The sequence below is a fragment of the Cupressus sempervirens genome, chromosome 4 (assembly GCF_028749045.1).
Source record: "Cupressus sempervirens isolate cs-2001-9-10 chromosome 4, ASM2874904v1, whole genome shotgun sequence".
Classification (NCBI taxonomy): Eukaryota; Viridiplantae; Streptophyta; class Pinopsida; order Cupressales; family Cupressaceae; genus Cupressus; species Cupressus sempervirens.
Window position 1 is genome coordinate 464,930,907 of NC_143121.1, and position 14,342 is coordinate 464,945,248.

At 37.5% G+C, this 14,342-nt stretch overlaps 1 protein-coding gene across 3 annotated transcripts in view; it reads left to right on the plus strand.

The window, feature by feature from the left end:
* Positions 1-14,342, plus strand: part of GCT (RNA polymerase II transcription mediator) — a 178,404-nt gene that overhangs the window by 44,203 nt on the left and 119,859 nt on the right. For 2 of the 3 annotated variants that reach the window (XM_089825525.1, XM_089825526.1), the window contains exons 3-7: positions 10,483-10,556; positions 10,724-10,866; positions 10,955-11,041; positions 11,268-11,355; positions 11,486-11,569. In XM_089825525.1, the coding sequence (XP_089681651.1) occupies positions 10,483-10,556; positions 10,724-10,866; positions 10,955-11,041; positions 11,268-11,355; positions 11,486-11,569 (476 nt within the window). The remainder of the gene's footprint in view (positions 1-10,482; positions 10,557-10,723; positions 10,867-10,954; positions 11,042-11,267; positions 11,356-11,485; positions 11,570-14,342) is intronic. The other variant, XM_089825527.1, reaches the window with a different exon arrangement.

A 14,342-nucleotide genomic window follows, 5' to 3' on the forward strand; every position in this document is an offset into this window, starting at 1 on the left:
CTAATCTAAAATAAATTTAATCACATTTAACATGGTATCAGAGCCTTTCTAAGGAAGATCCAATTAAATTTGGGATATCAGATTACTCTAAACCATATTATCTGTTGAAATTGCAATTACATTCCATTCTTCATAATGTTGAGTGTAATCAGATTTGAGGATCGTCTTGAAGTTGCAAACAACTTTATATTGGAGAAATTTAGAATCATGATGATATTGAAAGAAAATAAGTTAGGCTCATTTGTGAAGAAAATAAAATAGAACCAGAGAATGATCTGGAGAAATTCAATGGATTGAGAACAATTAGAAAGCTATGAAACTTATAGTAGATGCAATTAGGGACCATATAGTACATATTGTCAAAACATAAGATTGCATACCTAAAGTTTAAATCCCTTGAAAGCACTATTGAAATAAACAACACTAGTAGGACCCTTGCTCTAAAGAGGCAACTTAATCATGTAAAAATGAACAAGGGAGAATCCATTAATGCATATTTCATGAGAATCACTGAACTAAGAAATCAACTATCAACAGTTGGAAATCAGTTGATAGCAAGGAGTTAACACTAATAGCTCTAGGTGGCCTACCAAACTCATGGGAGTCATTTATTCAAGGAATAAGTGAAAGATTAAAACTCCCTAAATTTGATAGGCTAACAACAGCTTGCTTACAAGAAGAATCGAGATTGATGACAAAAGGAAACAATCCGAAACCCATGAGTGAGGATATTCATGTATTAAACACAAATTCTCATAAGAAAGGTAAGAAGAAAAACTTCAAGAGAAAGAAGAACACTTATGGAAAGGGATCATCCAAGAAGAGGGAATACATTTCCCAAATACAGTGTTTCAGATGTGATCAATATGAACCCTATGCAATTGAGTGCCCTGATAGAACAAAACAAGAAGCATCCTTTCCTAAAGTTGGAAAGACAAATATAGAACATGATTTTGAGAAATTTGTTTTCTACCTAGCATTATCAAGTCAAGTATCAAACAAATTCAATACTAGGGTGATTGATAGTGGTTCCTCAAGACACACCATAGGGTTCAGAGAATAGTTAGATACTGTGATAGAAGAAACTGACAAAGAAGTAACTATTGAGGATGATTCCGCACATCCAGTAAAGGGGGTTGGAACTTGTACCATAAATTTGATGTCTAGCATCTATCTACAATTCATTGGAGTATTTTTTGTACTGGGAACACAAAGGGACGTAATATTCATTATGTTCTTGAAGACAACGGATATAGGGGTACCTTTATGGATGGAAAGTTTTGGCATGGGCAAAGAACTCCGCCATAGAGAAAGCACAAACTATAGGTATAAGACAAGGATATCTTAACAAAATTTGCATTGACATGAATCAAGCCCTTTTTCAGAGACCTTTGACTCAAATGAAATTTGGCTTCGAAGATTAAGACATTCATTTTCGTGCCCTACCTTCAATAGAAAAGTTGGTGACAAGATTGCCCAAACTAAACAAATTCATGAAGGAGCATGCAAAGGGTGTGCCCTAGGGAAGAACACAAAGGGGACATTCCAAAATAGTTTCAGTAAAACAAAAAATGTACTAGAATTAGTCCACGCTGACTTATGTGGACCCACGTCTGTACCCTCCATGGGATTGTTCTTGTATTATGTAATATTTGTAGATGACTTTTCTAGAAAGACTTGGATATATTTCTTAAGTGTAAAGAGTGGGAAGAGATCCTTAAAAGGTTTAAAGAGTTCAAATCTCTTACAAAATTTTTTTCGGGAAGAAAGTCAAAGTAATGAGAATCGATAATGGGAAAGAATACACCTCATAAATTTGTAAGGAATTTTGTGTAAACGTTTGGATTAAGAGGGAGTTTACTGTACCCTACAATCCACAACAAAATAGTGTTGTTGAGAGAAAAAATAGAACTATTGTACAAGCTGCTAGAGCAATGTTGTATGACCAGAACATAGAAACTTCATTTTGGGCAAAATCTTGCACAACAACTGTCTACATTCAAAATAGATGTCCACAGTCACATTTAGATAAAAAAAACTTCTGAAGAAGCAATCACTAGTGTGAAACCTGATTTAAGTCACACAAGGATTTTTTACTATCTTGTCTAAATTCATGCGCCTAAAGAAAGGAGGTCTAAATTAGAACCCACTAGAAAGAAGGGATATTTTGTGGGCTATGTTGAAACCTAAAAAACCTACAAAATATACATACCTAGACGAAAACAAATTGAACTCAGCAGAGATGTCATTTTGGAGGCAGACATTGCTTTCAAAAGATCAAAGAGTTCTCATGAGATTGAAACACAAGATTCCCCTCAAGATATAGAGGAGGATCCTGTCCCTAAGATTTAGAGGGAGTCTCCTAAAAAAACCATAAATTAAAACCAGACTACTCCAGAAGAAGATCCTAATAACAACAAAAGGAGACCACTTTGGGCTAGAAAGATGATTGAGGAAGCTGAGAAGTATGCAACACCAGATGGAACTCTCAATTTTGGCAAAATTTTGAGTCCCAAATACCATGCCGAAGGAAGAATCATCATGTGTGATTGTGTAAATCTTCATTGTCAAACATACTCCCACCATTCTAAACCCTAAAAACGAATTTGATGCATGCACTCAACAATCAATTTTCAGATCTTACCGACTACTTATGTTCAAACAATATACTGATCAAAAGAATGTCTGAGATTCATGATTAAAAGATTGCTATCAATGTCAAAAGTATGAGCCAGATCACAAGTGTCAGCATCAATATCAAAAGATGACTAGAAGAAATGCAATTCTTGTATTATAACTACGCATGATGAACGATGGGGGATTCATGTTACTCAAGTTTTCGAAAGGGGTGGTCTATTCAAAAATACCTACCAGCACAGTATGGCAACACCATTTACAAGCAAGAGACATGAATTTGGATACATAAAGTCACACTGGGAATGTACAAATTAAACACTTCATCAATAAAAATGGAAGATAGATTCTAAGTTTCAAAGATCAATTCAGAGCAGCATTGATCATCGACAATCTTTCTCAAAACCTGCACCACATCTATATCTAATATAGACTTCCTTCAAATACAGATGTATGGGTGTATTGATTCTCCATGGTGGTTGCCTCTTCTTGAAGATGCTGATGCAGCAACATCATTAAGGAATTTATAGCCATATGATGCAAAAGCAGTCCCAGCAGACCAACATGTATTAATGGGGAGCACATGATGATGGAACAAAGTTGAGCAATGGAAATTATGGAAGTAATCATGGAATGAAAATGATGAAGTACAGTAAACAATTTTTTTCATCAAATTCCATAGTGAAAAAGCATTAGATAGGAGAATAGGCCCCGTGGTAAAAGAATGGAAGCTTCAGATTAAACAGGCAAACCCCTAACAGCTATGAATATGGAGGTCCACATCATTTTTGAAATCCACATCATCTAGGTCAAGGCTATCTCCAAAATATTACCCTAGCCCTAATCCCGATGCTGGAATTCATCGATATTGATACAAATTAAAATTAATGGACGAATCTGTGTTTGAAGACAAGAGTGGTGATGTGCCTGCAAGAATGTAGAGGGAAATAAACTGTATATATGATTGATCATGTCAAAGCCGTATAAAGAGGATATACGATGCAATGAATATAGAGGAAGAAAACCAAATAGAGGAGTTGATTGCCACGATGAAAGGTTTTTTGTGAGACGTGGAAGGAGAATAGGAACGCAGCCTTGTTCCAATGACAAAAATTGGAAACAACGATCCTTCTATTTATCGGGGCAAATAAAGCTATTGTTCACAATAAATTCTGATAAGCAAGATGTAGTGTTAGAGAGTTGGTGACAGGCATAATATTTAGATAGTGTAATCATGTTTAAGAACACAAACATAATACAATTCCAAATAATTATAATCGATAAGCTAGAAGCAAGGAGTAACATTGGCCTTCCAGAGAAGTTCAAAATGCATCTACGCAATTGTCAGTGTGCAAGTATTGGTTCATTTGGATGACTACGATTATTATAAGATCATTGAAAGCTATATTCATAATTGTGTTTAAGAGCCCATTAGTTATCTATGCTCAAGAGATTTAATGTTTTGAAATAGTGCGATGGTTTGTAAAGAATCATCACACCCTTTTATAAATGTATAAATAGGGGATATAATGGAAAAAGAAGAAAAAATATATTTGACAAGAAGATAAGCAGTATTCATTTGTACAGAGGGATAAAGGCTTTGTAATTTGAGTTCAAATATTTTATTCTAATAATAAAATAAAAGGCCCTTCGTTTATTTTTATTGAAGGCGTGGAGATTTAAATTGCAATTGATTCGTCCTTTATAATTATTTTTAAAATTCCATAAACAATTACATGTCAGATATGTGGACATGGTCATTTATGGCATTTTAAACTCGATCATTATACATATAGTGAAATATTGAATTGTTTTCGTGTCTATATCCAATTTGTTTCCCTACCATAGGAGTTAAAGTTCAATCTGGACTAGTTTAAAATTGCGTATATATACTTGATCCATTGTGTCTTATTATTAAATTGTTTATAGTTTAAGTGCATATAACTTTATAAAGTTGTACGTGATAATCTTCATTGTAGTTGACTCTGTTGCTTGGATGAGCAGAGGAACTGGTCTTTTTATTATTGAAGTCATAAATCTATATCTTCCTTGTTACAAGCATCAGATCCATTATTGACAAATATTATACAAAACATTTAATCAATTCAAACATTCAACATTCATGAGCCAAGCAATCAGCGTTTGAGGTGAAGGTCTACCTGCCTGGGTGTAGTAGAGCCTAAAGTGCAGGGGATTCAAGGTCATTCCTATTCGTTGGCCAGAACTGAATGTGGAATCTTGTGGGAGAATTAGCAGGCTCTTGGGTTTCCAATTAGTGGTTTTGGGAACCAACACACCCAAAGGAACCTTTAGATAGAGTAAGAGACCCAACAAAGTTTCCAACTATTTTGCCTCAATGAGTGAGATCATTAGTTTAGAACCAACTAGTGTTACAAATATCCTCTCTTTTCCGCTGACCCTATTCCAGCTGGGTACTCCTTTTGTGACCAACTTGGTATTCAAATATCACACTTGACAAGGCATGGATTGGCTTTGATGACACCATTTTTGTCAGGTTCCTTTTGTTAGCTGATCGGCTTTAGGTTCTTAGAGTGAGGATGAAGCTTTTCCCTCTTCCTACTAAGATCTACCTTGATGAGGATCTCAATAAATCACAGGTGGTAGAGTTGAAACATTCCCAAGGACTTGTTGCGGAGGCTAGACACAACAGGATGTGAGTCGTTATTAGAAACCTCAGAGCTTCTATTCAGGATTCCGCTCCCCCTAGTTGGGAATCGAGGCTGCCTACCAAGGCCAAATGATGGTCTCGATGACAGTTGGGCAGGAGGGAGCCTCACTGTTGTTCCCTGCTTGTCAATTGCTAGAACGATAATGACACTTTATGGCCCTTGTCGAGTCCTTTTCAGGGTGCTATTGGTTCTATTCATATTCTTGTTGTTATAGAGACTCATGAGAGCCCTATCTTCCCTCTTCCTCGTTTCACTGGGTACCAATAGCTATCTATCTTTAAAGATGAGGTCAAGTCTTCTAGTGGGGTTAGAGGGTTGGGTGGTGTTGCTTGTCTAGTTAGTGACTACTTCTTCAGAGCAATTTTTGTGGTTCATACTGACAATTCAGCGAGATTTATGTGGATTCGTATCAATTGTATAACACCACATCATAAAGACATCTTCATTTCGGTTTGCTACTTTCCACCTACCTCCTCGTCTTGCAATTTACATAGTATAGAGTGCGGCAACCCTTACAAGGACAAACATGAGTACATCACTAGGTTCTTGACCATGGGGACATCATTATTCTGGGGGACTTTAATGCATGGACTAGAGACTTTCAAACACCCTTCCACAATTGTGGATTTGATTTGGTTTGTACTTTTGAGTTGGATCTGATCATCTTGGGTTTACAATGCTCCTTCAAGGGCAGTGGGGGACCACTTAAAGATATGGTTGGCATCTTCTCCAGCTCTATGAGTTCTCAAAATTGGTGATTATGAATAGGCTCTCTTATTTTCCTATCTTCGTATTATTCACCTGTTGGCCTCATTGTGATGATGTGAGTGTTGTGGACTACACCCTTTCTTGTACTTATTTCATTCCCTCCATTGCTGCTTCACTGTTTCCCGCTTTCCCCTAGTTGATCACGCCCTCCTCAACCTTTCCATAAAGATCTCCCCGCCTCTCACCCCACCGCCTTCCTCCCCTTTCCGTGTCGACCCTCACTCGCATTTCCTTTTGCTTTTTTGAGAGCGATGGTGATTTCCTTTGTCCTCCATCTAAGACAATTCCTACCCCAAGCTTCCTTCATCGAGTCTGAAGATGCTCCCTCCGTGTTCGACTTACTTGCAACTATGTTTTGGGAGTCCACTGCTCTCCATTTCCTATTGCACCGCCTCCTTTTTCCACAGTCCCAAGTGCAGGAAGACTTGTCCTATGAATCAATGGTTTGACGAGGACTACAACTCTTTCCACCATCCGGTTCGTTCGACCTTCTCCACCCACTCCCCCTTGATGCTCACTCAGCACTGCTTTCTTGGTCATAAGAAGCGGTTGTACTTCACAATACAGTGCAAATCCCTTTGTGGCTCTCTCCTCCAATCCCCCAAGCTTGTCTGACATAATTTGTTCCCTTCCCACCCTCCACCTCCTTCCACCTCGGATCATTGCTCTTTGGTCTAGCACACCTCCACTTTCTACGATATCCCTAGCCAACCCTCTCTCCACCTCACCCCTCTGTCGTGTTCCATCTCTTCACTTTCATTTAGCAGGAGGACAACAAATGAGGAAGGGTTTCAAGCAGAACTCTTCAAGCTTGGTATTATAGTTTTGGGCTCGCTGCTTATAGTGCTTTTCAATATAGTGGTTTGTACTAGTTTTCTTGAGTCTTGGTGGTGTCATATTATCTATCTATTTCATAAGATTGAGTTGGTCTTGGACCTTGAGAATTACAAGACCATCATGGTTGGGCAAACTTCTGCTCAAATTTACGCAACAACATCAAACACTATTTTATCCCGTTTGCTTGTTCACGACATTGCCATGCTAGGGGGCAGGCTGGCTTCCAAATAGATTTTCAGACAATGGACTACATTTTGACCCTGTAGACTATCATTAAGGAGGCTCGACACCACTTAACAAAAGTCTATTGCTTCTTTGTGGATTTCGCAAAGTATTTGTTTTTGTTGCTCGGTGCTCTTTATCAAGGGCTTAGAGACAAGGATTTTCGAGACTTTCCTAATGGCTATCATAAGTTTATATTATAGTGGGGTGGGCAGGTTTAGTATTCCACAAGGTTAATCTGAACCGATCTAAAGCACTATTGGGGTGAAGCAGGGCTTCTCTCTCTCTGCCACATTGTTTGTTACATGCATTGACGAGATTGAGGCTTCTATCCAATATTTCTCACTTGCCAATGATGGTTGTTACTTGCTCTAGTAACTAATCTCCATTCTATTGTTGACCCATGATGTGGTTGATTTGGCCTCCTCCCTGGAGGGTCCTCAATGACTTCTTGATTGTTTGGCTTCCTTCTGTGACTTGTGGTAGTTGGTTGTAAACTTGGGCAAGATCTGGGTGATGGTCTTCAACTACTTGAAGATCTCCCACCTCCACTTCTACATTCAAGGCATGGAGAGGGAGATTTCATCCTCTTACACTTACTAAGGCATTAAGTTCTTCGGACCCTGTTTCAGCTTGAGACCTGCCATGCAACCTTGTGTCAATAAGGGGTTGGATTTCTTGGCCATGCTTGAGAGACAGTGCTTCAACATCACATTTAGGATGCCACATCGAAGTTTGTCCCTCTTGGACTCCTTAGTCAAGTCGATCGAGCTCTGCGATTTTGTCGTGTGGGGGCCCTCTTTCTTGGAGCTTGGTTGGGCTTTGTTCGAGACAATTCAAACCCTTCTTCTTTGATGCACATCAGATGTCATTGCTCTACTCCTCATTACGTCATTTTGGCCACGTTTGGGGCCTATCCTTTCAAGTTCGGGGTCATGTTCAATTTGGTTTGGTTCCTTCATCATTTTTAGGGGTTTGTAGATTTAGTTGATAGTTCTCATAGATACTCGTACCTAGCCTATTGTATTTCTAAGGTGGTTGCAAGTTTTGACCCTATTGGCAGGGGCTATTGGTATGTCTAGGCCTTTGCTTTGCTTGGTTCAATGTGGATTAAGATGGATTGTCTCCACCCTTTCAGTTCTCTCTGGATGCTCTTGCTTACCTCCTTCCTACTCCATAGGAGTTGAATGGGTACGTCATACTAACATTTATAGACAATATTTTATCACGACATGGAGCAACCCTTCGGGGGGCTTTGTTTGACGATAGCCTTTGATGCAAAGCACTATTTGGATATTCAGGATGGGTTTATTGTGCACCCTTTGTACTTGGCTCGTCACTAGAATCATGCCCTTTGTAGTTCTTTGGGTTCTTTTCGAGTCGGCTCCCACTGGCTTTGTATCCAGACAAACCATCAAATTGATAGTGTGAATTGGATCTACCACCTTTGCACTTTGATGGAGGAAGAAACAAAGATACTATATATTTTACCCCATTTACAATGAGTTTAGAGGGAAGTTTCATTGTCTGTTGAGAGAGTGCAGATCCCTTTCTTCATTTTTGAGATACATCGATGAACAATGTCTTGCACTTCATCTCCAGGAGGTCACGTGGTTATGTAATCATACTTTGCAACTTCAGTTCCTATCGAGCTAGACTTTGGATCAGCTTATCACCACTTGTTTCACTTTGGTGTCCTTGGCTCAAGACAAGAATCAACTGCTTGACCTTCCTACTTTTGGTCACACCAGGTCTGTGAGGCCTCGTAGAGGTTACGCTCAACAACAATACCCCTCCTCCAACGTTATTTCTGAGATGCTTCGTGACTTACTCTTGCCATAGACCGTATCCTTCAGTGTTGGATTACTTCTCATCTAGGAAGGGCTTCTAGTCTTTCTCTTTTGGTTCTTTCGCTTTATTGCTTGTTCTTCCTTGGGCACAATTTGGTGTTCATGTTGTTGGTTATCACCTTGTTGTATGCTTTTAGTCCTTTAGACCCTTTTTGTGGTCTTTTGTTGGATATGAATATATTTAATTTACATTATCTTATCAAATGAATAAGTTAAATTGCCAATATTTTTACAATTTTTCTTGTTTTTATATTGTTGTCTGCTAGAAGGCTTCTCATTGCAAAAACACCATGGAAATAGTCTAAGTCAGAGGGTTGGCCATTTTTTTTTGGCTCCAAGTTCGAAATTCGACAAACCCATAAAAATGTAAAAAATTCACTCAAGTTCATCATAAATTCGTCTGGAACTATTTTCTTGTCGTTTTTAGGAAATGATGTAATATTCAGGTATTGTTTTGGCATCTTCTACTCCATTTTTTGTCATTTGTCTGCTCGAGTTTCGTTAGCTGAAGGTCACATGTCTAGCGTGTCGGGCATTTTTCATTTTCCTCTTCAATTGCGTTTTCCTTTTGCTACATTGATGGCAGACGGTCTGGTGTTTGCTTTAGTGTGGTCTGCGTTTACATTTTTGCTCTAGCATGTAGTCGACAGTTGACATCATAAGGAAGTCCATAATAATATTATTATAATAAATATGATTTGTATTATTAGGTTTTAATATTTTGTAATATTAAAATAATACATATTAAATATTATTTTTATTATTTTTTATCAATTTTTTTTAAATAATAAATAGCATAGTAACAATAAATAACCTCATAAACATATAATAATAATAAATAAACTCATTAACATATAGTGATTTCTTTGGATGAAATCCATAAACATATAATAATAAATAGCATATACTTATATGTTGTCAAAAATTACATAAGACAAATTTAATGTCGATTTTTATTTTTATTTTTTGACTTGTTGAACTTCATCCAGACTTTATAGTTGTCTAACCCGAACATGAACTCGAACCTTGTGACTTAGGAAATAGTAATGAAATTAACGTGAAGGGGCATCTTGTATGTTTCGTACTTTGTGCTTAATTGAAGATGGTTATGTAGTCTCTTTTTACTCAATAATTGAGTTTGTCTTTTCTTGGTAAGTCTACTCATCTTTGGCTGAATTGCATTGAGATGTTTGTGAGTACTCTTTTATTTGTGGTTATTTTAAGTTGTACTTTACATTCTTATATGCTCGTCTTCATGGACATTAATATCTTCTGTTTCTTTTTTGTAAATGCATTGGCTTTTCCAAAATCTTTAATTATGTTTGTCATTTGTTCAATATATTTGAAAATATTTATTGTTATTTAATATTTGGTGATGAATGCTAAACACTGAACTTGGGCCTGGGCGGTTTCTCTCTACTCAGGGTATTCTTTCACATTTTCTTTAGTTTTGAAATGATGCATCATCCTTCTGTTTGCAGGGAGGTCTGCAACAAGTCTCATGGTTCCAGTTTCTGCCCTCAGAGACAGACATTGGCACTTTGAGAGAGAATAGGTGGGTTACTGGACATATTATAAATCATTGATGGGTATTCCAAAAGCATTCACATAATACCAGTGAAAGCATTCTTGAATATGTGCAGTCTCTCTGTATTTGTTTTTCTCTAGCCTTTTAATATTGAGGTCTGAAATATTATATATTTGGGGATGCTTGTTAATCAGTGGAAAAATAGAGGACCGAAAAGATGCTGCTACTTTTCTGGTTCTTTCAGCACATGCCCATTTGCAAAATGATGGATTTTTAAGCACATGGACAAACTCATTTGTGGGGCCATGGGACCCTTCTCAAGGTATCCACAACCCAGGTAGGTATGATAAGGAATGGGCAAGAGATTTCTCACAAGAAGATCTTTTGCTCAATTAAAATTAATGTTGTCAATGTCATACTTACAGATGAGAAGATTAAACTTTGGCTCTTCATGCCTGGACGCCAATCAAATATCAGTACATCTGCCCAGGCTGCCACGAGTGGTCTTAAAGGTGATATATTGTACCTTTATTAGTTGTATTGCATGTTTTATTATAATAAATGTCTGTTTATGGGATAGCAGGTAAGCTTATTTTGATATTTTATTGAGTATGCTAAATAAAGGGTCCAGGGATTAATAATTCAGCTATTAAATTAAAATAAATCCTAATTACGAGAAATCAAAGTAAATATTTGAGGTTTTATCTACTTTTACTTGTGTTTGTTTTTGCAAGCCAGTGGTTGGAGCTGGGTTATGGTCTGCTCCAGGTGATTCTGAAGAGGTGGCAGTTGCCCTTTCCCAAGCATTAAGAAACCGTATTGAAAGGTTTGCTAACCATTTGACTTTTCTGGATGCAATCACGAGTTGTGTTTGATGCTAGAATTTGTTGAAGTTTTTCTCAGTTCTTGACCGTTTTAAGTATTTTGTTTTTGGACATGAACTTATACAATTGCAGAGCTTTTAGAGGACTCAATTACATGAGATATGGAGATACATTTGTTAAATGCCAATCCTTTGGTCAGGATAAATTCAGCTTCAGGTTTGCTTTTATTCCATTGCTTAAGATAGACAGAGGGAAACATCTTTCTGCACTTTCAAGAAATGTGGAACTTTTGATAGCTGATGATATTCACATGTTTGAATTGGACATCTCTTTTGCACTTAGATACTTAATTGTAGCAGTACTGTTTAGGAAAAAAAATATAATTTTTTCTTTTGAAACATGCAGTTTGGACTGGTCAATGCAACAGTTTGAACAAAGACCATTCACCATGAAAATAGGTCATCAATAGATCTGACTGTATACATGTTTTCCTCAAATATAACTCAAATATGAAAAGCTATTGTTAGATGTTAGGCACTATATGCTTTCGGTAATTCACTACCTGCTAGATTGCAAAATTGCGGATGCAATATCTTATGTTATGTTTAGGTCTCAGTGTCTAGTGTCTTGTCCTAACCTAAGGTATTTTTACCCTTTCTTTTATGTAATGTAATGAATGTACTTGCTGAGTCCCGTTCGTCTACTATGGTCATTTGCAGATGTTAATACCATAGATTAAAAAATCTCCTAGAAGTGGCTGATATCTCTGCTTCTCACGAGAACTTTTGCAAAACGAGAAAACTGTAGTATTCTAAGCAATTTCCCACAGCAGTTGCTGATAGTCACTGTAACATTCTGCCCTTAAATTTTGACAAATGCTGTTATGTATTTGAGATGGCAATTTCATCAAACAGTTCACAGGCTCCTGTAGCCACCTAAGAATTTACTATACTGTTCACTGTATTTTGAAAGTCCAGACAGACTATGGAATAACAAAGGGACATTACGTCAAACAGTTGCCTAACAATCATTTAACTGCTCTTCAAGCATGATAATATGGCATTCAAACACTGTCAATGTTAATGCACTAAGACTGATATGGTATATTTACCCAAAATGCAATACCAGTATGGAAAACAGTCAATGTCTTAAGGAGATTTAACATAAAATCCAAACTCAGCCAATACAGAGATTATTACACTGATTGTTAATTCCCAAAATGACAATAATTTTCAGAGCTAGTTTCAACCAAAATAGAACCAGAGCGGAGTTTATTACAGACCCATCATACTGGAGTTGTCCATGGAATTATGACAGAAGTTCAAACTAGTTCTTTGCTGCAAAAGCCCAGTCACTGAATAAGTGCCCCACAAGCAACTGTTACCCGACGTGATTAAAATTTTTGCTCAACTCCATCTGCCGCAGCACACAAGGTGCTCACGTCGACTTAGAAATATCCTGGTTGCTGTGCGGAATATTGTGATAGGATGGCGTGATAAACAATGCCTAAAAACAACTCACGCTAACACAAACTGCCCAGTTGGTTCCCTTTCTCCACGTGTAACTGTCAAGGAGGTGTTTTTTAAAACACAGCCAACTAGTAATCTGGACCATGGGCTGATAGAGACGTCAACACACAATAACTGTTCTGAAAGTGTATTGCCGTGAGGGTCATTGCCAAACTCGAAATGCCATATTTGCCTGTCTTACGCAAGGATTAGTTAGGGCTGTGCAATGTCTGTACCCTATAATAAGCCGTGTCTTCAAACTTGCGAATACCACTTCCAAAGCAGAATAGTGAGCCAGACCCTAGAAGGAATTCAAACCAGCGGCTAGAGAAATAGTGCAACTTCTAATTGTATTCTGACTCAGCGGTATACAGATATCTAGATGCAATTTAATCCACTAAACTGTACTGCAATTTCTCCTGTGTACAACGATTCTTTTCCAGAAATAACAAGCACTGAACTTACCCAGTTTCATGCCATTGCTGACTTGCCCACACCACTGCAAACTGAGAAATAGAGGAAGATTGGGACTACGTCCAACTCCCTTAGTGTTTCCAGACTTGAGGGTTTTCGTCCTCAATGTCTCAGACCAGTCACATTAAAGCAACTAGAACTCAGAATACTTTAGTTTATAAATTCTCTTGTGTGTTGTTAATCCCAATGCAGACCCGTATATATAGCCTTGGAATGAGGGAAAGTACAAAGAGCAAGGAATGTGGGATTAAATTACATTTTTGTCCTATAGTCACTTAAAGCTATTTATAAAGTAAGTAACTTTAAAACAGTAAAAATGACTTAGCTTTGCACATTTTAATAAAGTTCTGGAATAAATTAAATTAAATCCCCATTGTGACTAGAAGGCATCCTATTATAAACAGTTATTAATCTATTCGGATGTGGAGATAGATTAATTCTGTCGCCCGAAACTAAAATTGAGAAGGGGACATGACAAAAACTTAAGCTTTTCTCTTGAGAAATTGATGCCAAGAAGACCTTAAATTCTTAGCGAGAAGTTGGTCACTTCTCTATGATAAATGACACGCGGTAACTTAACTACTTCTTGCGCAAGCGTCCAGTAAAACAGGGATTCCTAGCATCTTGCCCAATCATTGTTTATTTTGCAATTTTGAGTGTTTGGGGGAGAGGAGAAGGATTTTGGTGGAGAGAAAGTCACTGGCAGCCTTGTAGATCTTGCAATTGGATTTGAAATCGGCTAGTTTTTACTTGAGCTACTGGGAAGGGGAAGAGGAAGATGTAGACTAGTTTCATATTGTACTTGACATTTGTATTTTCATATCTTTTTACAAAGGCAATTTGCTATTTTTAGTTTGCTTTAGAGTTCAGAGTGTCTAACTATGGCTGCCAGCCATCGGCATCTCACAAGGATGGAATTTATTACATATTGCATTCACATATATCTAGATCGGCTTGTTTGGTATGTTTATTGACACATTAGATGCATCTCCTTATTGAATTTTGCA